General features: G+C 52.3%; 1 protein-coding gene across 1 annotated transcript; it reads right to left on the bottom strand.

The window, feature by feature from the left end:
* Window positions 1-11,115: 11,115 nt before the first annotated feature.
* On the bottom strand, window positions 11,116-22,943 carry SLAMF9 (SLAM family member 9). The gene is made up of 4 exons (XM_056853560.1): window positions 22,886-22,943; window positions 17,430-17,765; window positions 14,007-14,267; window positions 11,116-11,195 (listed from the first exon to the last, which is right to left on the bottom strand). The coding sequence occupies exons 1-4, from the start codon at window positions 22,941-22,943 to the stop codon at window positions 11,116-11,118; spliced, it is 735 nt and encodes a 244-aa protein (XP_056709538.1).
* Window positions 22,944-25,806: the final 2,863 nt, after the last annotated feature.

Below are 25,806 nucleotides of genomic sequence, written 5' to 3' on the forward strand. Positions count from 1 at the left end.
ATAAAGCAGGCAGATTCCAAGCATAAATTCACCATTCTGGACCAAAGCAATCAAAATGCATGGTTAGGCTTTGTGTGTGTGTATGTGTATTGGGGGCGGGGGCTCCACCAATTGAACTTGCAAAGCAGGTAGATTGGTGGAAAGCATGATGAAAGCTAGATTTTCTGAAGGTGCCGCCCTGCAAATGGGTAAGATCGGCCGGTGCCTGTTCATGTGCCTTCTCTGGGGTAGCCCCACAGAATGGATTGGCCTGCCTGCGGAGGTCAGGAAATACGGTTAGAATCATAGAATCATAGCGTTGGAAGGGACCACCGGGCTCATCTAGTCCAGCCCCCCTGCACAATGCAGGGAATTCACAACTACCTCCCACACACACACACCCCAGTGACCCCTACTCCATGCCCAGAAGATGGCCAAGATGCCCTCCCTCTCATCATCTGCCTAAGGTTATAGAATCAGCATTGCTGACAGATGGCCATCTAGCCTCTCCTTCAAAACCTCCAGGGAAGGAGAGCCCACCACCTCCCAATGAAGCCTGTTCCACTGAGGAACCGCTCTGACTGTTAGGAAATTCTTCCTAATGTCTAGATGGAAACTCTTTTGGTTTAATTTCAACCCGTTGCCAACCTCCAGGTCCTGCTATTACAACTGATCTCCAGCCAATAGAGATCAGTTCCCCCTGATAAAATGGCTGCTTTGGCAATTGGACTCTATGGCATTGAAGCCCCTCCCCTCCCCAAACCCCACCGTCCTCAGGCTCCGCCCCAAAAACCTCCCGCCGGTGGCGAAGAGGGACCTAGCGCACCTATCAGGAAGGCTCCTGCCCTTCCAGGATTCTGCACAACCGGAGAGCGTTTTTACAAAGGGGTCAGGGGAAGAGTGTGATGGAATCAGGCCCTGGGGTTTGTGTTGCACCCTGGGTGGGTAGGGAATCCATCAACCCACAGTAGGGTTGCCAGCTCCAGGTTGGGAAATACCTGGAGATTTTTGAGGCGGAGCTTGAAGAGGGCAAGGTTTGGGGAGGGGAGGGACTTCATTGCCATAGAGTCCAATTGCCAAAGCGGCCATGTGGTAATAGCTGCCAACTTTGGAAGGCTTGGAGTCGACATGTCCACGGAGGAGAGGGCTATCCGTGAATACTAGTAAAAAAGAATACTAGTCGTGGTGCATGCCTATTCTCTCCAGGATCAGAGGAGCAAGCCTATTCTACTAGGGGCTGTGGAACACAGGCAGGATGGTGCTGCTGCAGTCGTCTTGTTTGGGGGCTTCCTAGCGGCACCTGGTTGGCCCCTGTGTGAACAGACTGCTGGACTTGATGGGCCTTGGCCTGATCCAGCAGGGCTTTTCTGATGTTCTTATGTTGTGAAATTCCTGGAGATCTGCATATGGAGCTTGGGGAGGGTGCAGTTTGAGAAGGGACCCCAACAGGGTAAAATGCCATCGTGTCCTCCACCTTCCAAAGCTGCCACTTTCTCCAGGGGAACTGATCTCAGTAGCTTGAAGAGCAGTTGTCATTCTGGGAAATCTCCAGCCACCACTTCGCAACGCTAACCCTTTGGGAGGTGAACAGACCTCTCTCTGAAGAGGAGCCGATCTCAGACATTATTCTTCAGTCCTGCCGGCTGCCGGCTGTGAAATCAACAGAGGAAACTCACAATTTACTGCTTCACTTAGGGGTTCATTCTGGTGCGAAAGCAGGAATCACCAACCCCAGTTCAGGGGCCATTTGGCCCATGCAGCCTAGGGTTGCCAGCCTCCAGGTGGGGCCTGGAAATCTCCCAGTATTATATCTGATCTCCTGACTACAGAGATGAGTTCCTCTGAAGGAAATGGTGGCTTTGGAGGTGGGCTTTATGGCAATATACCCCACAGAGGTCTTCCCCCCCCCCAAAATTCTGCTCTCTCTGGGCACTGCCCCCAAATCACCAGGAAGTACCCCAGCTGGAGTTGGCAACCCTCATGTGGACTACTGGGAAGCCAGCGTGGTGTAGTGATTAAGAGCGGTGGTTTGGAGCGGGGGAGTCTGATCTGGAGAACCGGGTTTGATTCCCCATTCCTCCTCCACATGAGCGGCGGAGGCTAATCTGGTGAACTGGATTTGTTTCCCCACTCCTCCACACGAAGCCAGCTGGGTGACCTTGGGCAAGCCACTCTCTCAGCCCCACCTACCTCACAGGAGGCCTGTTGTAGGGAGGGGAAAGGAAGGTGATTGTAAGCCAGTCTGATTCTCCCTTAAGTGGTAGAGAAAGTCAGCATATAAAAAAACAAGCTCTTCTTCTTCTTTGTCTTCTGGGGAGATGCTCTCCAGGACACTCTCTCTCTCTCTCTCTCTCTCACACACACACACACACATACACACACCCCAAACAGAACAGAACGGGGCTTGACAATTTTGCCTTTTCCTCCAAGTCCTGAACCAGCCGGTGTGAGTGATTTTCCCAAGAGGGCGTTTAGACAGGAGCCAGAGTGAGTAATTGAGTGAGCACCCGAAGACGGCACTGGATTACTTATTTATGGGAACGTCTTGACAGATCTGTCGCTCCATAATTTATGGTGCTCGGGCGTTTAGCCTGGGCCGCCAGTAAATAATTCACTTATTATAAACTAAGGGATGTTTTATGATCTCCTGAATTATAGCCTCCCTCCTGATTCGGAGCCGTAAATATGAGAAGTTATGGTGGCCCTGTAAGAGCCAGGGCCCGGATCCGCACAGAGCCGTAGCTGGGGAGAAGACCTCCCACCCCCGGCTTTCGGTGCCCATTGGCAGCTCAGGGTTTGCCTAGTGGGCCCTTTGGCATAGTGGGAGCTGGCGGAGAGGGAAAGTGGCTCCTCAGGGGTCCCTCCTGGTGACTCAGCTCTGCAGTTCCTATGGGCCTGAGCACCGGACACCTCCCATCTTGAGCTTTTCCTTGGATGGACTGCAGCAGCCCTGAACAAGCTGCATCCTCATGCAGCTCACAGCTTGCATCTCTCTCTCTTGGGAAAGTCCTTCTGCACCCTTGAGCCTGGCCAGCACACTGGAATGGTCACATACACACTCACACACAAACCCTGCTCTGCCTCCCACCCTCCGCCGCAAACCCCAGCAGGGCCTCTGGAAGAAGCCCCAGACAGGACTGCTTTCTAGGCCTGGCCCTGATGGACCGGCCCCCAGGGCCAGGTAGCAGGCAGAGCTGGACTGCTGGGTAGTCTTTGGAAACTGGGCTGCTGGATGTGGGAGCCCCAGGATGTGGGGATGGCTGCCAAATTGGAAGGCTTGAAGAGAGGAGTGGACATGTTCATGGAGGAGAGGGCTATCCATGGCTACTAGTCAAAATGGATACTAGTCATGATGCATACCTATTCATCTCCAGGATCAGGCATATTATATCAGGTGTCGTGGAACGCAGGCAGGACAATGCTGCTGCGGTCGTCTTGTCTGTGGGTTTCCTAGAGGCACCTGGTTGCATTCTTTTGAATGGAGAAGTGGAGGGGACCTCTCCCAGACCCCATAACTTCGGAACCCCTCATCCAATCTTTACCAAACTTGGGGTTCTTGCAAGGAGAGTCCCTTCAAGCTACCCTGAAAATTTGGGACCTCTGCTTGCAAAAATGCCCCCCCCCCCAAGGAGCCGCAAAAATCGGCGAAAAAAAACCATAGGGTTTAAATGGCCAGGTTTTTTTCGGGAAACCCGAAAATAAAGCCATATTTCTATATTTTCCAGGTATTGGAAATTTGGCTTTTCAGGGTTTCCCCCCCCCCCCCAAAATGGGACCAATAAACCCAAACCCAAATTTTACCGATTTGTTTTTGTTTGTTTTTTTGCTCAGCCCTAGGTCTGACCCAGTTTGAAACAGCTCCAAGTGTCCCTATGTTAGCCAAATTGCTCTTTAACTTGGGGAATTAGCAAGCAAGATGGCAAATTACAATATTTATATAGCGAGAACAACCTTTGTATACCAAAGCCGGTAACTGTGACCTCTAAATAAAGACAGAAGCAAGGGATTCTGAATTAAGAGAGTTTATGTTGTTTTCTTTCAAATCAATGATGCATACACACATACAGAGAAATCTAAGAAATGCAAAGAAAGTAGTACAAGCACAGATGCCAACGTGGCAGGGATCATTGATGGGGTGATATTTACCGTTCTTGAAGAGGTGTTGTCCAAGTTCACGTAGACTAAGATAAAAGAAATTAAGAGCAAAGGCGGGGGCAAGGGGTTCCCGTAGACTTGGCCAGCAAGGCGGGAGGGAGCGTGGTCAGGCTGCGCAAAACCAAACCAACAGAGTAACAGCAAAGATGCCAGGAAAGACCTAAGGTAACACTATGGGATGGGGGCACCCCAGATATACTGTTTTTCTGGGGGTGGGGAGAGGGGATTTACCCCTCCTAGGTTCCCAGGTGACAAAAGGTGACAAAAGGATTAATCTGTGGCTGCCGGGTTGGGCTAGTGAGAATTTGGAAATCTATTCTGATTCCAATGGCTTTTGCAACCCAGGAGGAACCGGGAGATCTCTGCTGAAGTGATTAACGTTCTGGAACAATAGGCGCAATCTCTGCAAACGTCTGGGGAGGATCGCTGCTGCATAGCTGGAGGAACGACTCATCGCTGATATCAGGATCGCTGCTGATTGCCCATTAAGCAGCTGATGTTGCAATGGGAGAGAGGGGTGTTGGCACTGACTACATGACTATCTGCTTTCCACGACATGGCTGCGGCTGGAACAGAGTCTGCACAGGAACATGGAGTCTCTCAGGTTCACTGGAGGTTGCCCTTGCATCTGTTTCCTATCTGCCGGCTGCATGGCGGCCATGTCAGTTTCAACGGAGCGCGCAGCGGCCGTCTAGTAGCGTTTGGAGCGGGTGCGTGGCTGGAACAGTAGTTGTGTGCCTGCATATCGGGTAGCCAGGTCCAGTCCGGGAATTTAGGCGGCCCGTATGCTTTCACCTATCCCTCCCCCGCCCTCCCTTTGCCTCTCTCTGTTTCCCTTTTTCTTCTCCCCTCCCTCTACTCTCTCCCCTACAGGAGAGGTTGGGATTGTTGCAAGCTCCTTGGGGCAGGGACCTGCCCACTGCTTTGGCAAGGCCCTGTTCACCAGCTTCCACACCCCTCTTGCCTCTGCAGCACGAAGCTCGCTGTAGCCGCCCGTCATGGGGCTGTGCCTGAGGCTCCCCCCTCACTGGAGCCCAGACCTGCTCAGAGGTCCAGAGGCACACCGGCCACATCCCGCTTCGGAGGCCCCGAGCCAAATGCCAAAAAGGGAACACATGTTTAAATAAAATCATGGAATCATAGAGTTGGAAGGGACCACCAGGGTCATCTAGTCCAACCCCCTGGACAACGCAGGAAATTCACAACTACCCCCACACCCCCAGCGACCCCTTCTCCATGCCCAGAAGATGGCCAAGATGCCCTCCCTCTCATCATCTGCTTAAGCAGGTCACAGAATCAGCATTGCTGACAGATGGCCATCTAACCCCTGCTTCCCCTGCAGGGAAGGAGAGCTCACCACCTCCCGAGGAAGCCTGTTCCACTGAGGAACCGCTCTAACGGTTAGAAAATTCTTCCTAATGTCTAGATGGAAACTCTTTTGATTTAATTTCTAACCCGTTGGTTCTGGTCCAACCTTCTGGGGCAACAAAACACAACTCGGCACCCTCCTCTATATGACAGCCCTTCAAATACTTGAATATGGTTATCATATCCCCTCTCAGTCCTCCCCTCTTCTGGCTAAATATACCCAGCTCCTTCAACCTTTCCTTATAGGACTTGGTCTCCAGACCCCTCACATGAGGTTCGTTTTGAGCTCAAGGCCCATGGGCCCTCCTGCCCCCCCCCCACTGGCCCTGGTGACATCCTTGGCAGTGGGGAGGGAAGGATGCCATTGCCCGGGGATTGGGCCACGTTGCTCCTTCGGTGTTCAGCATCCCTGTTCTCTCCCCATTCCCGTTCCTTCTGGCTCACTCCAGCAGTGCTCTGTAGCTCATTAACAAGAACAACATCCGTGTAATACCTTTTATTAGGACAGCCAAATTGACATTGGTGCCAGCGCCTGAGTTCATCACAACTCTTCATCAGTGTGGATGGCACAAAATTTAAAAAGACAGAAGGGCGGAAAGCTGATTCCTTAGGCTGTGAGGTCTGAGCTTGCGGGGGCTCTGGGGGGGAGTTCAAGCAATTAGCATCAAATTCTTTGGGAAGCTGAATCCAGCCCTTGGCGTCCATCTTTGTTCTTTCAGTGAATTACAGACGCACACACCCCAGTCCATGTGAATACAGAACCCACATGGTGCTTCCTCTTGCTCTCAGGGCCCAACCAGGCGATAGGTGCCACATGTAACATTGCCACATGTCACACACATGTCCAGGCCCTGATTCAGCTCAGGAGGGGCCGTGGCTCAGTGGGAGAGCCTCTGCTTGGCATGCAGAAGGTTCCAGGGTCAATCTCCAGCATCTCCAGTTAAAGGAACCAGGCAGGTAGGTGATGTGAAAGATCCTTTTCTGCCTGAGACCCTGGAGAGCCGCTGCCAGTCTGAGTAGACAATACTGACCTTGATGGACCAAGGCTCTGATTCAGTAGAAGGCAGCTTCTTGTGTTCATGTGAATCAGACCAATAGTCCACCGAGGTCAGTATTGTGGCTCTCCAGGGTCTCAGGTGGGGGTCTTTCACATCACCTCCCTCCTGGTCCTTTTACTTGGAGCTGCTGGGGGTTGAACCAAGGCTTTCTGCCTGCCAAGCAGATGTACTAACATTCCTGAGGATTCAGAAGTGAGAGATATGCTCTGAAATGAATTAACTTCTTTATTAAAGAGGTGCTTTGGGTGTGTCCATCAATTGGGAGGGCACCTAGGCGGAGACACGGTTTCGGAGAAGATGTTTGTGCTGATCTCTGGAGATGGAACTCCCTCTCAGACCTCTCCGCTGCATGGTCTGAGTGAGCCGGTCCAGACCAGTGGTCAGTGTGGGAGGCAGAGGGTTTTCAAAAGAGCAGGATCTTCCTGCAGCTTTTAAACATTGCTATTATTCTGAAGACAGCTGAAACCCACAAACTGTGCGCTGGAGCACCATCAGCACAGTGTTAGGCCAGGGCCCAGAAGGACAATATTCCCTTTGCCTCCTCCAGCTGGCGGTTCAGGGACAGCCCCAGCAGGGCAGTCAGAGGGGAAACCAGGAATGCCAGGGGGCAGGATGTCTTTATTGGTACGAGAACCCTTGCCCAGGAGGAGGGGTTCTTTGGCAGCTGCTGGAGCAGATCCGGGGCTCCACTCACAAGTGGCCATAGCTGTCTGAAAGGGTGTCCAGACGTGTTTGGGAGAACGCTTGGGAAAGATGAGGAGACCTGGGTTTTGCATGGAAGCACCATGACACTGCGGGGACGTAGGAAGTAGAAAAAAATCCCCTTCCCACCAGCATCCACAGCAGGGGAAACAACCCTGGACAAATGACCCAGCTGGCTTCATGTGTAGGAGTGGGGAAACAAATCCAGTTCACCAGATTAGCCTCCGCCACTCATGGGGAGGAGTGGGGAATCAAACTCAATTCTCCAGATCAGAGTCCACCACTCCACTCCACTGCTCTTAACCACTACACCACACTGGCTCTCAAGAGGCGTTGTCAATAATCAGACCCCCCCCCCTCAGTCAGAGGCCACATCTGCAACAGCTCTGGCTTGGGGGGCCAACACCCACCCAACCCCGCGTGCAATGGGTTGCTTGTGCAGTCTCACAATCCTTTGCTAGCTGAGTGCTGACTGGGGGCCGGCTGCCCGTTATAGTGGGGCATGGGGAGGGGGGGAAACAGCCACCGATGATTCCTTTTGGGCCGGCATCCTCTCCGCCCTGCTCCCAGCTGGACAGGGAGAGAATTTCTTCCGCCTGGCTGTGCCTGGAAGTAAACGGCTCTCTGGTGGGCAACATCACAGCAAACGGCGTTTTCAATCAAGGAGAGGCTGTTACTTGGCGCTGTTATGTCTCTACAGACTATTTGCTTCCCAGCAAGGAGCCCCAGAGAAGAACCATTCAAGCCCAAACGCGCCTGAATGGACGAGGGGCCAGGGGGGTGGTGGTTGACAGAGGCCCACTGGCTGGCCCAGAGCAATGGAGGGGGGGGCTGTCAGAGTAAGACTGGGGAGAGCCGGGTTCAAACCCCTGCTCAGCCATGTAGCTCCCTGACAGCTCCTCTCTGCCATCCTGGGCAAACCCGCCGAGCTACGGGGGGAAAGGAAAAGCATGGATGCTGCTGCCCAGAACAGCTTTCCTGGGTTATGAAGGGCTCATCCTTGGAGGAAGGGAAGGCAGGACAAAAATGTACTCGCTGTTAGATTGGCTGGCGGTGGGGGGGGGGTGTTGGCCCTGGCTTGGGCCAGGCATGGAGTTTCTCAGCCAAAGCACAGGGAAGTCACGGAGGAGGCAGGGCTCAGTGATGGAGCACCTGCTTGGCATGAAGAAGGTCCCAAGTTCAATCCCCAGCATCTCCAGTAAGGATCAGATTGTAGGTAGAGGAAGAAGGAGAGTTGGTTTTTATATCCCAATTTTCTCTACCTTTTTAAGGAGACTCAAACCGGCTTACAAATCGTCTTCCCTCCCCCTCCCCACAACAGACACCTTGTGAGGTAGGTGAGGTTGAGAGACCTCTAAGAAAACTGTGACTAGCCCAAGATCACCCAGCTGGTTTCATGTGGAGGAGTGGGGAATCAAACCCAGTTCTACAGAGTCCACTGTTCATGTGGAGGAGTGGAGAATCAAACCTGGTTCTCCAGATCAGAGTCCACCTGGCTCAGCTTGAGACCCTGGAGAGCGGCTGCCAGTCTTGTAGACAATACTGACCTTGATGGACCCAGGAGGGTCTGATTCGGTATGAGACAGTTTCATGTGGTTGTGTGAGGTCAGGCCCTGCAGGGCTTGTTTGCTAGAGGCTGGGGGGTGCAGCCAAGCCCTGTGGGGGTCAGCAGCCGAGTGATTGATGCTCTGGTCCCAAAGTGAGAGGCTCCCCCCCCCTCCCAGCCAGCCTCAGCCTGGCCCCGGCTAGACTGGAAGGACTGCTCCACCTCACCTCTCCCCTGAAGGACCTCCTCCACCACCCTCTCCCTCCTTGTGCCCGTATCCTGGTCTGGCCTGCCCCCCCCCCCACACACACACCAGGCTTTGCTGTGCTGTTCCACAAAGCACCTTCTCTGCCCCCAGCTCAGGCATTCCCCAAATCTTCCATCTTCCAACACAGGCCTCCACTCTGTCTGCACCTCTCTGCTGCGGGAGAAGTCCCCCCCACACCAGCTGTCCCTGTCCATACATGGGTGGGGGATAGAAGAAGAGTTGGTTTTTATATGCCGACTTTCTCTACCACTTAAGGAAGAATCAAACTGGCTTACAATCTCCTTCCCTACCTCTCCCCACAACTTCCTCTCCCCATAACTTCCCTTCCCCTCCCTGCAGCAGACACCCTGTGCAGTAGGTGGGGTTGAGAGAGCTCTAAGAGAGCTGTGACTAGCCCAAGGCCACCCAGCTGGCTTCATGTGGAGGAGGTGGGGAATCAAGCCCGGTTCTCCAGATCAGAGTCCACCAGAGTCGCGGGTCCTGGCTATGGGCATCGCTAGCTCTATCGGGACGGCTATGGAAGGTGAGGAAATGGCCGTGGTGGGAAGTGCTGTCAAGTCACAGCCGACTTATGGCCACGCCCTCAAGGGTGCTTTTCAAGACAAGAGATGTTTAGAGGTGGTTTGCCATCCCCTGCCTCTGCATAGCGACCCTGGGACTTCTTGGGCGGCCTCCCATCCAAGGGCTAACCAGGGCTGACCCCGGTTATCTTCCAAGATCTTTTGACAACTGACAAGGCAGGGCTAGCCTGGGTCATCCACGGGGGCTGCTCACTCGGGGCAACTCAGGCAATATGTTTGCACGTGATTCTTGGGTTGGGTCTGGGTGGTACCAGGAGGGGCCTGGGGGTCCTGTTCTGGCTGGGTCCGACAGACCTGTTTGCTCACCACCCCTCCCCCTTCCCCGGTCCTGAGGCAAGCGATCCAGAGAGATCCTTGGATTGATAAAGCGCTGCTGTTAGTGGAAGGGATTTGAAGTCGCCAGCTACTTTTATGGGGGGGGGGGCAGCTTTGGCTAGTATATAGGCCAGCACTCAGGCATGGTTACTTGGGAGTAAGTGGCACAGAGCCCACGGGACTTACTTGGAAGTGTGATGTTCCCTTTTGCTTGCAAATCAGGAACAGGGCTCTCACGCGGGTCCCTGCTCTTTGGTTAAAATCATAGAATCATGGAAGGGACTGCTATGGGCACCCAGGGTCACTGATCCAGGACCACCAGGGTCATCCAGTCCAACCCCCTGCACAATGCAGGAAATTCACAAATACCTCCCCCCACCCCACAACAGACACACCCAGTGACTCCCTACTCCATGCCAGGAAGATGGCAACAAAACCCCTCCAGGATCCCTGGCCAGTCTGGTTCACACAGCAGAGAAGGGGGCATTCCAAATAAATTCCATTTAATAGCGAGAAGATACAGGGTTTCAGGACAAGAATTGCAGCCAACAGTTCTAACTAACAAACAGAACTGAGGGGCAAGGACTCCACTCTGCCCGACTGAAGCAACACAGGCAAAATATCAGTGGGGTTCCCTGGTAGTGCACCCAATAAACGCCCCACAGGAAGCAAGTGCGCGTTGATAGGATCGGGCTGCGCCACAATCCGATAGGAACACCGGATTCGGGCCGCCTCCGCACAGCTTCTCGGCGCCACCTGCTGGACAGGTCGGAGACTTTCATCTATGGAAGATCCGCCGGTTGCATCAATTCCCTTATTTTGGAGCTCGCGCAAAGCTCCCGCGGCTCTCTGCTCCAGCGGGGGGGGGGGGGGGGTCTGGGGGCGCAGGAACGTTCGCCCCGAAAGCGACTTGCGACCAGATCCTGTGCTTCTTCCAATGCAAGGCTAGACCCCTCCTAAATAAAAGGGGGGGTCATCTTACATTTGCATACAAAGCCACGGCGTGCCTGCGCGCCACAGGTTTCTTGCGGGGAGGGGGTCGTCTGAGGTCCCAGGCCGCCTGCCTGCCTGCCTTCCTTCGCCCGCCCGGCGTCCAGCCGTCCCGCGAAGCCGGCGAGGAGGGGGGCGGCTTCCCGGCCCGGGTCACAGCAGCGGCGGCAGCAGCAGCAGCAGCAGGGCCAGCCCGCAGGCGGCTTGGGCGATGGAGGCGGGCGCCCGGAGGCCTGCGGAGGGAAGGCAGGTGGGGTCACGGGGGCGGGGTGGGGGGCTCGCCTGGCCTGAGCCGACGCGCCTCCCGGGAGACCGGCCGCCCGGGGTGGGGGTGAGCTCTCCCTTGGCCTGTTGGAAGCCACTCCAGGGCGGGGGGGGGGAGGAGAGACGCAACCCTTCTGCCCCTCCCCACTCGGAAAAGGCACAGCAGGGCCGGGAAGGGGGCAGGCAGGCCCCACCTGGAGGTTGGCAACCCTCACACAGGAGAACGTTCCCGAGCAGCAAAAGCCAAAAGAGTTTTAGCTGGCGTGGAGAACTTTTTCACCCCCTCCCATATGCGATTAATGGGCAGTCCCTTCAGGCTTGACCAAAAGACAGTCCTGAACCTAAGGCACCTTTAACTTATGGAACTCCCTACCACAAGATATAGTGATGGCCGTGACCTTAAATGGCTCCAGAGTCTCCACAGACTCGGGGAGAAGCAGGGTTGGTGCCAGGCCTGAATATCTTGTCTTGAGGTTTCAAAATGGGCAGCTTCTCATGGAAGGGGGGTCAATCACATCATCTGGGAAAGACATTTTTTCCTCAACAGTTGGCAACCCTAAAGCTAGACTGGAGTCCAGGAGCACCTGAGAGACCGACAAGGTTTGGAGGGTGGGTGGGAGCTTTTGAGAGGCAAAGCTCCCTTCATGGGATACTTGTTGATCTCTGTGACGCTACTAGCTCCTCTACAGCAGCCCAACACAACTACCCTCTGAACCTAAAGGTGCGTCGGTGACCATTAGCCATCATGACCAAATGGAACCTCCATGATCAGGAACTATGTGAGCACCCGGGACAGACACTCTCCAGGCAGCTTCAGAGAGAGGCTGTTCCAGGTTCGGGCTTCGGATGCTGCTGGGAAATCCCAGGCAACTGCTTCGGGTGTCAAATGCCGAGATGAATCCTTTTTGCTGCCTGGATGCTGTGCGGAACGGCAGCCCGAATGCATTTCTCTCATAGAACTGGATCCGGACTCCCACCCACCCACACCGGTGTTTGGCATCAGAGGTTCCCCTGGGTAGCCTCCCCCCACAAATTTGCTGGTGAAAAATGAGGGAGGGGCTACAAAGGGCTTGCTGAGTTAGTTTGTCCTTGCAAACTAAAACTAAAACCCGGCAGCACCTTGAAGACTGACCATGTTTAGGTTGTTAAATAAATAATAATGAATGAATAATAAATGTTGCCAGTCCCATGAGGGCAGCCGGATGTTCGTTGCGTTTGGAAAGATGAGGGGACATAAGCCCCCAAACACCTTCCTCCTGGGACTGCCGGAGTGTGGAGGGAGCGGACCTCGGCCATCCATCTCCTAACTGCAAAGCCGGGCAGGGGCAGGGGCAAGTTGAACAGCGGGTGGCGCGGCTGGCACTGGGTCTCTGATGGGCCTGGGGCCTGGCAGGAGGGCTTTTAGCAGGTGTTCTAAAAGAGTTCCAGTGGACCATGACACCCCCCCCCATCTGTCCACCAATTCTCTCTGAGCCTAAACAGACCGAGTCATGGAGAGAGATTCCATCAATGGCTACTAGCCGTGGGGTCTGAAAGGAGCCTCCATCTGTCAGCAAGGCTGATTCTGGGAACTTCATCAGAGCATGAGAGGGAGGGCAGGAAGGGTTGTGTCAGTCTTTGGCTCTTGTGGCCCCTTCTTACATGCCCAGCGAAATGCCAATTGATTGCCACTTTGGGGTCAGGAAGCAATCTTCTTCCAGGCCAGATTGACTGAGGATCCTGCAGGAAATTTTTTTTTTGGGGGGGGGCATCTTCTGGGCATGGAGTGTGGGGGGGAGGTAGTTGTGAATTTCCTGCATCGTGCAGGGGGTTGGACTAGATGACCCTGGTGGTCCCTTCCAACTTTCTGATCCTATACAGAGGCAGCCATGCTCTGAATCCCAGGGCCGGGAGGCAGCATCAGGAGAAGGCCTCTGTATCATGAGATACATGGGAGGGCATCTTGGCCATCTTCTGGGTATGGAGTAGGGGTCACTGGGGGTGTGGGCGGAGGTAGTTGTGAAATTCCTGCATTGTGCAGGGGGTTGGACTAGGTGACCCTGGTGGTCCCTTCCAACTCTATGATTCTTTGATTCTCTGCCCTGCTTGTTTGACCTTCTAGGGCAAAGGGTTGGCTGCTTTGTGAGACAGGACGCTGGGCCAGAAGGACCACTAGTCTGATCCAGCACAGCTGCTCCCGTGTTCTGTTATGTTCAGGCTTTGCAACACTCTGACCCAGCTGCGGGGTCAGAGCGGAGCACCTTGTCAGATTTGTGCTCTTCTACAAACAGGAAGCAAGGATAATGGCAAACAAAGCCACAAAGATGCCTTTTTCACCAGGGGTTCTGAGCATCTCTCCATGACACACAGTGCCAAGACCCACTCGACACCTCAGTCGGGGTGGGGCCCAGAGTCCAGAGTCTATCAACCACAGAGGCTGACTCCCTTCGGCACCTGAGGAGGGTGCTGGGACCTCAGTGTTTCCCCCCCCCCCCATGACTCTAACCTCAAAGTGCCCAATGCTCTTGCACTTCTTACATAAACTATTGAGCATGGGTAACTGTGGCAGGCATTGGTTATGCAAGTGGGCATCGGGGCTGATTCGCGGACCAACTGCTGCAGGATCTGCTCCCCAGCACAGTCGTGAAAATACCTTCCGGGGTGCTGAGGGGGAGGAGAAGGCCACCCCAAGCACCTTAGCAGAGGCTCACGGGAGCCCCAGCCTGCAGAGCAGCAGCGGTGTGGGGATGGATGTCAGCACGTGGGACCCGGCCTGCCCCTCGTTCCCTGGGGGTCCTTACCTGCAGCTCTGGAGGATGCAGGGCAGTGCTTGTAGGGAGTAATGGAGACAGAGTGCTGAGTGCCAAGAGCTGTTGCCGTACAAGTGTATTGTGTCTTCTTATCGTCAGGATGCAGGGTGAGGTTGAGGGTCGAGCCCTGGTCTTCTGGACCCCTGGGACTCCAGCTGTACTTCACCTGGGTCCAGGCCCCCGAGCCCGCCTCGCACCGCAAGCTGAGGCTGCAGCTCCCGTTTGCTGAACTGCTTTCTTTGACGGTGATGTCTGTGTGGGGTGGGGGACAGAGAAGACGCAGAAGGGGAAAGATCAGGAGACGTCTGGGCCTGTGGGGGTTCCCCAGGACCACCGCCCTCACCTCCCTCCCAAGCCCCCACCCCACCATCACCAGTGGCTTTGCTCGGCTTGACGGCTTCTTTTGTCTTCTTGGGTCCTCTTCAAACCTTGTCTTCTGCGTCTGGTGAAAACCATTCTGGGAGTGGCAGCGTTCCATGTTATTGGATTCCCTTGGGATATGCATGCCTTTGTATTGCATGTGGTGCTGGGATTTATTATTGCTCTTGGAAAAGCGAGGTTTAACTGTTGCAATCCACACCAGAAAAGAATCCCCCTGGGCTGAGAGCCAAGCAGACTCCATTTTCCCTGTCGTTGACACAGAATGAGAGCCTAGACCAGGGGTGTCAAACTCCATTGTTACAAGGGCCGGATATGACATAAATGCCACTTGGTCAGGCCAGGACATGCCTTGCCAGCCCAGATCGAGAGTGAGGGAGGAGGGTGGCTGCTGCCTCAACTGGCTCTAGGGTTGCCATCCTCCAGGTACTAGCTGGAGATCTGCTATTACAACTGATCTCCAGCTGATAGAGATCAGTTCCCCTGGAGGAAATGGCTGCTTTGGCAACTGGACTCTATGGCATTGAAGTCCCTCCCCTCCCCAAACCCCACCCTCCTCAGGCTCCGCCCCAAAAATCTTCAAGTATTTCCCAACCCGGAGCTGACAACCCTACTCATGGAGATGTCACCCCCCCCCCATGCACACACTTTCATACTCCGTCCCCAAAACCTCCAGCCGGTGGCGAAGAAGAACCTGGCAACCCCGGCGCCCACCAACACCTTTCCTGGCACCCACCAAGTGTTTTTAGAAAGTGGCCGGGGCCCAGGTGCAGCTTTTGCCTGACAACAAGGCTTCTGACTGGCTGCTGGAGGTTTGACTGGAGATTTTGAAAAACATTGCTTTGGCAGCAGCTGCCTCTCCAGCACCCAGGTCTTCACTGTGTGGCTAATTCCTTCCTTCCTTCCTTCCTTCCTTCCTTCCTTCCTTCCTTCCTTCCTTCCTTCCTTCCTTCCTTCCTTCCTTCCTTCCTTCCTTCCTTTCTTTCGCTGTGCCCACAAACCCTGTGTGAGAATTGTAATGGTGCCTGAAGGATCAGAAAGGTTGTGGGACCCCCCCCCCCCGCCTAAGCTGGGACAGTAAATGGGCGGCTCATTGTCAGTTGGGAGAAAGCAGCATGGGGGAGCCCAATCTTGTTAGATCTGGGAAGCTACGCAGGGTCGGCGCTTGGAAGAGAGACCACCAAGGAAGGCTCTGCAGAAGCAGGTGATGGCAGACCCCCAGGCATGCCCTTTCCCATCAGATTTTGACTGTGTGGGGGAGGAGCTGTGGGTCAGTGGAAGAGCCTCTCCTTTGCATGCAGAAGGCCCGAGGTTCAATCCCTGACACCTCCAGTTAAAATGGGCCAGGTAGGAGGTGTAAGCATACGGGTTGCCAATCTCCTGGACTAGTCATGGCAACCCCGGCAGATGCATACAGCAGCCTTTCCAGACCAAGCGGCAAGCCTGTGCCACCGCGGAAAGGACTCCTCTTCATCCCGCAAAACCGGCAGTCAAAGAGCAGCAGCCAAGGCAGTCCCTCTAGCGAACCAGAGGGCATCCATGTTCCTTTGTATCCTGCTCCAGTGAAAGCCATATTGCAGGGAATACGTCCAGGCATGTAACCTGCACCAACACCCCTCCCCTTGCAACATCGGACTGGTTAAGCAAAAGCCATTCAGAGAGATTGAGGTAACAATCCCTGGACATTAGCAAAGATCGCACCTATTGTTTACGCTCATTAAGCACATCAGCGAGAATCTCCTGGTTTCTTCCTGGTTGCACAAGTCACTGGCATTAGAATAGATTTCCAAATTCCAACCTCCCCACCCAGGAAGCTGGCCATTAAGGGCTCTGCCACCTTTTGTTTTACCACCTGGATGATCCAGACAGCCCCCACCCCCTGAAAGAGTATAACTGAATCCTGAAAGTCCATACTATCCCTACCTTAGGACTGGCCATTTCATACAGACTGCCACTCTCTGCCGGAGTGGGCAGCCATGCTGGAGCATGCAGGGGACAACCCCTGCCCTCTTTTTATCCCAGACCTCCCTGGCCCCCCCTTTTATTCATTTTTGATCCTATTGAACTCTGGACTACTGGAAAGGTATCGTATTCCTCCCACCTGGCAAAATATTCCTCCCACCTGGCAAAAGTCTCTTCCTACTACCTTTTTATTCCTAGATTCTCTGTATGTTGGTGATGCACCATTTGAATGCTTGAATACATAAAACACTATTAATTTGGAATCCTTTTGCCTCTGTCTTTATTCCAAGGTCACAGAATATGGGCTCTGGTATAGTTGGCTGTGATCTCGCTATATAAATACATAGTTACCGATTGCTCAAGCTAATTTCCCCATTCAAAGAGCAATTCGGGTAACAGAGGTGATGTGAAAAACCTCTGCCTGAACACCCCCCCTCCCCTGCCGAGAGCCGCTGCCACTAGACAATACTTACCTCGATGGGCCAAGGATCTGATTCAGAAGAAGACAGATTCAGGTTTTGGTGATGGGTTGTGGCTCAGTGGGAGAACAACTGCTTGGCATGCAGAATATCCCAGGTCCCATGCCCAACATCTCCAGTTAAAAGGCCCAGGCAGTTGGTGATGGGAAAGACGACCTTTCTCTGCCCGAGTCCCTGGAGAGCCACCTCCAGTCTGAGTAGACAAGGCTGACCTAGAGGGACCCAGCAGGGGCTGATTCAGCAGAAGGCAGCTTCATGTGTGTTCATGCAGGAGAAAAGGAAACTAAACAAGCTGGAAGCAGAAGAGGAAAACATAGAAAAGCAGAAGCCCTGAGAAATCTCCGGAGTGTTTTAGCTGGCCACATTGGAAAGTGTAGGTTTGTAATGGCCTTTTATGCTGAAGAAAAAGACAGGAGGGCAACAGGGAAAACAGTGGAATGCAACAACACCTTCTGGATTCCCTGTTAAAATGGAGTGAATGAAACCTGGGGAATCAGCTGGAACTGTAATGTGTGAAGCAGCTTGTAGGGGTTCAGGATCCAAGATAAGAGTTTATGACTCCCAGGAAGCCAGGCTCGTTGTTGTCAGAACTTACCGAATACAACCAGGAGGTATTCCTGTAGTGTAATATCAGAATCGTCCTGGGGCTCTACCACTACATAGTAGCCCCCGTCCGCTTTGCTCAGATTGTGGATTTCTAAGGTCCAGCTCTCTTCAAGGAAGGTTACTCTTCTGACATAATTTGTACCCAGAACATTTATGGTACTCTCTGGCGCCCATGATGCCACCGCTTGCATAGGACCCCTTGAGGAAGATCTCCAAATGAGATTGGAGATGTTGAACGCCTCCGGAACCTCCAGCGGGAAAGTGGCCGTCTCTCCCACTTGGCGGATGAGGTCCTGGCGGGCGGCCCCTTCCACAGAGCCCGTTCCTGAGGGCACGAAGCAAAAGACAACGTAAGGAGGGTCCCTGGGGAATGGGGGGGGGAGGAGCTCACAGGCCCTCCAGGCAAGCTTGCAGGCAGTGGTTTTTTAAAACTATTACACATCGGCCAGTCACACACTGTCAGCCAAACCTACCTCATAGGGTTGTTGTGAGGATAAATTGGAGGAGAGGAGGAGGATGTAGCTGCTTTGAGTCGCCATTAGGGAGAAAGGTGGGGTACAAATAAATTGAATAAATAAACAAAAATACCATCAAAATATTGTCGAAGGCTTTCACGGTCAGAGTTCATTGGTTCTTGTAGGTTATCCGGGCTGTGTGACCGTGGTCTTGGTATTTTCTTTCCTGACGTTTCGCCAGCAGCTGTGGCCGGCATCTTCAGAGGAGTAACACTGAAGGACAGTGTCTCTCAGTGTCAAGTGTGTCGGAAGAGTAATATAGTCAGAAAGGGGTTGGGTTTGAGCTGAATCATTGTCCTGCAAAAAGTATCAAAGGTAATGTGCTAATCATTGTCCTGTAAGTATCAAGATAATGTGCTAATGAGGGTGTGGTATGTTAATATGGAACCATTGTATCCTGAAGAGATATGTTAATGTGTGAAATCCAAAGCTAATCTGCATGGCTATTGTGGACTGTAGCTCAAACCCAACCCCTTTCTGACTATATATTACTCTTCCTGTACACTTGACACTGAGAGACACTGTCCTTCAGTGTTACTCCTCTGAAGATGCCTGCCACAGCTGCTGGTGAAACGTCAGGAAAGAAAATACCAAGACCGTGGTCACACAGCCCGGATAACCTACAAGAACCAAAAATACCATCACTTCGTGTGATCTGGACACTATACTTCTGTGGATACTGCCCAAGATCGCATTTGGCTTTTTAGCTACCGCATCACACTGCTGACTCATGTTCAGTGTTTGCTCTACTAAGACCCCTAGATACCTTTTTGCACATACTACTGTCAAGACAAGTCTCCCCCGCCCTATAATTATGCACTTGATTTTTCCTACCTAAATGCAGAACTTTACATTTATCTACTTTGAAATTCATTTTATTAGTTTTAGCCCACTTCTCCAGCCTGTCAAGATCATCCTGCATCCTGACTCTGTCTTCTACCACATTTGCCACCCCTCCCAGTTTAGTATCATCTGCAAAATTAATAAGCATCCCCTCTATTCCTTCATCCAAATCATTTATAAAGATGTTGAACAACACAGGGCCCAGCACAGATTCCTGAGGAACTCCACTAGTCACTCCTCTCCAAGAGGATGAGGAACCATTAACAAGCACTCTTTGGGTACGATCTGTCAACCAGTTGCAGATCCAACAAACAGTAATAGGATCCAAATCACAAGAATATTGTCAACAAGAATATTATGTGGAACCTTATCAAAAGCCATACTGAAATCAAGATAAACTATGTCTATAGCATTTCTCAAAAAAAGGAGATAAGGTTAGTCTAACAAGACTTGTTCCGGAAAAACCAGTGCTGGCTCTTAGTAATTACAGCCATCATTTCTAAATGCTCCAGGACTGACTGTTTGATGATTTGTTCGAAAACTTTTCCCAGTATAGAAGTCAAGGTGATGCATCAGTAGTTACCTGGATCCTCCTTTTTCCCCTTCTTGAAGATGGGGACAACATTTGCCCGCCTCCAGTCTTTTGGCACCTCACCTGTTCTCCAAGAATTCTCAAAAATAATGGACAGAGGCTCGGAAATTACATCTGCAAGTTCTTTAAGTACCCTTGGATGCAATTCATCTGGCCCTGAGGACTTAGTTTCCTTTAAAGAAACCAGGTGTTTGTGCACTACCCCAATGCCGATCCAAAGCTGCAACTTTCTTCCCTCATAATGTGTTCTGTTTTTTGCTATGTTGAGCACCATTTCCCTCGCAAGAGGAGACTGAAAAGTAGGAATTTCTACTTTTTCTGAGTTCTGCCCTCTCTTCACCCCCGTTACAATTTCAGTGACTCGTCCCCGCAATGGGCTGACCACGTCCTTGCTCTTTTTCTTACTCTAAGCATAACAAAATAACCGATGCAGACCTGAGAATCGCCACCCTTACTGCGCACACACAAATGCTCATAGGCGCCAGGACTTAGGGAACCTCTTCCTCTACCTCCTGTGACCAGCTTCAATGGGTCTTCCAGGATGCCAGTGGGAAAAGGCCACACCCAAGAGGGGCCCCCTCCGGCCCTGGCAGTGCCACAGAAGGCACTGCCTGAGGGCCAGACAAGAAGCAACGGGGTCCTTGTATACAGCAGCGGGACGCCACCGCTCCTGGAAAGCCTAAAATGGACCATTTAAAAATGCCACAAGGGCCATCCCATGATGGGCACAACAGTGTAGTGGTAGTGGTATCAGGCTCTTTTGTTCCCCCACGTGCCTTTTTGGCACTTCCCCCCCCCCCCCCGAAGACTCTTTTATTTAGGACTGCATTTGATTAAACCAGTCCTAAATTGTGATTTTTAAAAATTTTGGTTTTACTTATTTTTATGTACTTTATTTTACGTATTTTATTTATATTGTAAGCCACCTTAAGTTCTGCAAGGAAGAAAGGCAGCTAAGAAATGTTTTAAATAAATTAAAATACATAAATAATCAAGATCCAACCTGAACAGAAACCTTTCATAAATACAATCCACTTTCAGGAATAATTATTTCCAACATTTGGGATGAATGAAGACCTGCTGATCTGACACCCATGTTAGTACAGTATCTTGCTGCCTGGTACTTTTTAGGTGAAGTAAGGGGAGATTAAGTGATTCAGTTTAGGGTTGGCCAACCTTCAGTATATGGAGTTAGAGATTGTAGTTTGCTAGAGATGTTTAGTTAGGTTTAAGGTTAGTATCCACACTTAGAGTTAAGGTAGAGTGCAGTAGCTTTTATAAGTATCCTTTCTATAAGTTTCCTTTAGTATATGTATTCACATTAAATAGGTGTCTAGAGATACAGAGCCTGCGTGCTGTTCTTTTTGTCTCAACCTTCTGGTGGTGGCAGGAGATCTCCTGCTATTACAACTGATCTCCAGCCAACAGAGATCAGTTCACCTGGAGAAAATGGCCGCTTTGGCCATTGGACTCTATGGCATTGAAGTCCCTCCCCAAACCCCGCCCTCCTCAGGCTCTGCCCCAAAAAACCTCCTGCCAGTTGTGAAGAGGGACCTGGCAACACTAGATTCAGCAGATATGTACCTGACAGAGGAGGACTCCAACCAGACCAGTTAGTCAATGTTCTTGGCAAAAAATATTGTCCCAATTGGTGATACCTGTACAGTGTTTTAACTTTCCCCCATTGCACTGCATCCCTGACTTTGGGTGGACATTCTGATTCTATATAAACACGGATGCTACAAGTAAGCCCAGCCTCAGCACAGGAACGAGGCAAAGTATGAGCCCGAAGCTCTGCTAGACAGGCAGGGCTACAAGGACCAGGGAGGAACAGAGGCACAAACCCGGGCTTTGCCCTCTTGGCAAGAGGAAGCATGCCTCTTCCTCTTGCCTGGCCATCTTCTGGGCATGAAGTAGGGGGTCACTGGGTGTGTGTGGGTGGGAGGTAGTTGTGAATTTCTTGCATTGTGCAGGTGGTTGGACTAGATGACCCTGGTGGTCCCTTCCAACTCTATGATTCTATGAACTTCAGGTGGGAGTGGGGGTGGAACAGAAGCACAGACACCCTCCTATGTCAATAAAGAGCAAGTAGAAATACACACACACAGTGGAACTAGCTGCATTTGTCTGACTGCATTTGGAAAAGGGCAGGGTACAAATCTAATAAAATCAGAAGTCCATCTTGGTTGCTTTTGCGGGCCTCTTTGCTTTCCCTCCCATTTCGCTCTCTTCCCAGCAGCCCTTCACTTTCATTTCCACCATTTGTTTCTGCTCAACGGTCTGTACCCTCCCTTCAGCCGGGATGGGGTGGGGTGGGTGGGCTCCCTGCTTCCCAGGGCCTCTTCCAGGGCTTCAGACCGCCCAGCCAAGATGACAACCCTTTTCATAGAATCATAGAGTTGGAAGGGACCACCAGGGTCATCTAGTCCAACCCCCTGCACAATGCAGGAAATTCACAACTACCTCCCCCCCTCACACCCCAGTGACCCTTACTCCATGCCCAGAAGATGGCCAAGATGCCCTCCCTCTCATCATCTTCCTGAAGTCATAGAATCAGCATTGCTGACATAAATTTCCTCATAGAACCACAAGTTGTGTGGCTCCCAGAGCATCTGGGCATCTCCTGCCTCCCCCTGTCCCACACTGCTCAGCCAAATAGCTTCAGAAGCATTCCTGCCAAAAGGGAAGTGCAATATCACTTTTTTTTTAATCTACATCAGAAGAAGAAGAAGAGTTGTTTTTTATATGCTGACTTTCTCTACCACTTAAGGAAGAATCAAACTGGTTTACAATCCCCTTCCCTCCCCCTCCCCACAACAGACACCCTGTGAGGTAGGTGGGGCTGAGAGAGTTCAGAGAGAGAGAGCTGTGACTAGCCCAAGTTCACCCAGCTTTATTCATGTGGAGGAGTGGGGAATCAAACTTGGTTCTCCAAATCTGCCGCTCATGTGGAGGGGAGGGGAATCAAACCCAGTTCTCCAGAACTGAGTCCACCACTCCAAACCACCGCTCTTAACCACTACACCATGCTGGCTCTCATGCTGGACACTAGCTGAGCATGAGCAAAACCCATTCACAAACACACACCACCACCGGTCACTCTCACCCCCAGGGAAGGAAATGTCTACCACCCAAAATGCTGGACGTAGCTAGAAGAGGGGCTCGAGTAGAAGGGGGAGAAGCAAACCAAGGCTAAAGCTCAGCTGTATAGTCCCAAGAATGTGTCTCTGAGCATGTGAAGAGGGCCAGCCCCAGCCACGTCGAACTGCAGTCAAGCAGAAGGCAATTTCTCCGGCAGGCGTTTTAGAAGTCTAAGTCAAATCCAAGAATCCCCCCAGCTGAGGCAGGGCCAGTTGGCTGGAGGTGGCCAAGGCCTGGCTCCTCTGGCCAGAGGGAAGGAGGTTTGCCTCTCTGGAGAACGTCCCGCTGGGCATGCAGGCACCCCATTCATTCACCCGAGAAGGAGCAGAGCGAAGTCAGAGATGCTGAACTCACGTGCAGCTTGGAGAACCAGGGCAAAGAGGACAGGGCTGAAGCGAGAGAAGGCATCCATCCTGGTGGCCCTGTGGAAGGAACTCCTGTGGCTGTCTGAGCCCCGAGCTCTTCAGAAGGGCTACCGTCTCTCCTCCGCCTGTGACCAGCCACTGCGGAGGTGCAGAGAGAACCCAACTTCCCCCTTCTTGGGCTCTTGTAGCCCAGAGCCCAGGGCAGCTGACCTCCCAGAGGAGGGACATGTCACCAGCCAGCATTTGCATAGCAAGCCTGGGCACTGTTTTGGAGGGACCAGCTCTGGGGCACCACCCCACTAGAGGCTTTTGGACTTTGCAGCACCAGACCACAATGCTGGAGATTAGCTGGTGGCAGCAGCTGCCAGCTCTCCTGCAAAGCGTGGTGTAGTGGTTAAGAGCAGTGGTTTGGAGCGGTGGAGTCTGATCTGGAGAACCGGGTTTGATTCCCCACTCCTCCACATGAGCGGCGGAGGCTAATCTGGTGAACTGGACTTGTTTCCTCACTCCCACACACGAAGCAAGTCACAGCTCTCTCAGCCCCACCTACCTTGCAGGGTGTCTGTTGTCGGGAGGGGAAGGGAAGGCGATTGTAAGCCAGTTTGATTCTGCTTTAAGTGGTAGAGAAAGTCGGCATATAAAAACCAACTCTTCTTCTTCTTCTTCTTCTTCTTCTTCTTCTTCTTCTTCTTCTTCTTCTTCTTTGCCAGCCCACAGGCCGTGGTGCATTGTGCCATGTGCCACTTGTGGGATAAGAGGCCTCAGTGCCCAGAGAGTGCCAAGGGAGCTCAGGGTCCTGCCCCTTTCCACACTCCCACCCGCCATGGGAATGCTCATTACTGTGTGCAGACTGCGTGCGCCACGGGGCTTTTCTCCCTTGGCAAGCGACTTCGAGGAAGGTGTGGCTGTGGTTGCAGAACAGCTCAGCCCAGCAAACCACCGTCTGCACCCTCCCCCACCCTCCTGTGACTGAGGGAAGACTGGAGAGTTGGCGACTTCTCAATTTACAAAAGACACAGCTAAGGGGGGGGGGGGACATGATAGAAGTTTATAACATTAAATTGTGGAACTCCCTGCCCCAGGATGTGGTGATGGCTGCCAAGTTGAAAGGTTTTGGGAGGGGAGTGGACACGTTCATGGAGGAGAAGGCTATCCATGGCTACTAGTCAAAATGGATTCTAGTCATGATGCATACCTGTTCTCTCCAGGATCCGAGGAGCAGACCTGTTACCTTAGGTGCTGTAAAGGAACACAGGCAGGATAAATGCTGCTGCAGCCGCCTTGTTTGGGAGCTTCCTAGAGGTGCCTGGTTGGCCACTGTGTGAACGGACTGCTGGACTTGATGGGCCTGGCTCTGATCTAGCAGGTCCTTTTTTATGTTCTTATGCGCAGGGTGGGGAGAGTTGACAAAGAGGACTTTTCTCCCTCTCCCAAAGAGTTTTCTCCCTCTCCCATTAGTAGCCATGTTTCCCTTTCATATCCAGATATGGATTGCATCCCTCACAAACACAGTCATGCTGCTGCCAAGATTGTCTGCCCACCCTTTGAAAAAAATTGGCGCATGCATAGCGTTGCTCAAGAATAATGCGGCGCTGCCCCCAATGCATTCATGGGGGCCCACCTGCTAAATGTCTGCCCTTCACCATCTCCACTCTCAGCTATATTCTGTCACACATGAGAGGGTAAAAATCCCGTTGTAGGCACACCCTGCTGATGTTACAGAAGCAGAGTGACTGTGCTCTTCCAAGGAACCAGCAATTTTCGCAATCCCCAAATGCAACCGCTCCCCTCCCCTTGCAGTTCTGAGTGGAAAATTCATAGAGTTGGAAGGGACCACCAGGTCTAGTCCAACCGCCTGCACAATGCAGGAAATTCACAACTACCTCTTCCCACACACACCCAGTAACCCCTACTCCATGCCCAGAAGATGGCCAAGATGCCCTACCTCTCATCAGCTGCTTAAGGTCCTAGAATCAGCATTGCTGACAGATGGACATCTAGCCTCTTCTTACAAACCTCCAGGGAAGGAGAGCTTACCATCTCCCAAAGAAGCCTGTTCCACTGAGGAACCGCTCTGACCGTTAGGAAATTCTTCCTAATGTCTAGACGGAAACTCTTTTGATTTAATTTCCACCCGTTGGTTCTGGTCCGACCTTCTTGGGAAACAGAAAACAACTCAGCACCCTCCTCTATATGACAGACCTTCAAGTACTTGAACATGGTTATCTCATGTCCCCTCTCAGTCTTCTCCTCTCCAGGCTAAACATACCCAGCTCCTTCAACCTTTCCTCGTATGATTTGGTCTCCAGACCCCTCACCATCTTTGTTGCCTGCTCCATTCTGGCCCTCAGACCCTCTGCCTAATGCAGCAGCTGCCCAGTCTTCCAAGGGTGGCGAGTCGGCGGCTTGGCGAAGGCATGCCAAGAGCTCTAGTCCCTCACCCAACAGATGTGGCTGTCAAAGATGACCACTGAGGCTCACCATCTTTGTTGCCCCCCCCCTGGACACCCAAAACTGAACACAATACCCCAGGTGAGGTCTAACCAGAGTAGAGTAAAGCGATACCAGCACTTTGCGTGATGTGGACACTATGCTTCTGTTAATGCAGCCCAAGACTGCATTTGCCTTTTTAACTACCGCATCACACTGCTGACTCATGTTCAGTGTTTGGTCTACTCAGACCCCAAGATCCTTTTTGCACACACTACTGCTAAGACAAGTCTCCCCCATCCTATAATTATGCATTTGTGAAGAACCGTCCCCAGCCCAGCGTGGAGAAAGACAGTCAATGGCTAGGTCACGGAGAGCAGCTGTGCCCCCACCCTTTTTGAATGGATGGTGAAACCGGAACCAGCTGAGCTGGTGCTCACACACACCATAGGTGTGTCCTTCTTGCCGCTGAGTTCAAGG

The sequence above is a fragment of the Euleptes europaea genome, chromosome 7 (assembly GCF_029931775.1).
Source record: "Euleptes europaea isolate rEulEur1 chromosome 7, rEulEur1.hap1, whole genome shotgun sequence".
Lineage (NCBI taxonomy): Eukaryota > Metazoa > Chordata > Lepidosauria > Squamata > Sphaerodactylidae > Euleptes > Euleptes europaea.

Bases quoted from the DNA above. Each gene is read 5' to 3' on its own strand.
- SLAMF9 (XM_056853560.1), bottom strand. From the start codon at position 22,943: ATGGATGCCTTCTCTCGCTTCAGCCCTGTCCTCTTTGCCCTGGTTCTC. The intron at 17,766-22,885 runs GTGAGTTCAGCA...TCGTGCCCTCAG, and splicing joins CCTGGTTCTCCAAGCTGCAC to GAACGGGCTCTGTGGAAGGG. The intron at 14,268-17,429 runs GTAAGTTCTGAC...CACCCCACACAG, and splicing joins ATACCTCCTGGTTGTATTCG to ACATCACCGTCAAAGAAAGC.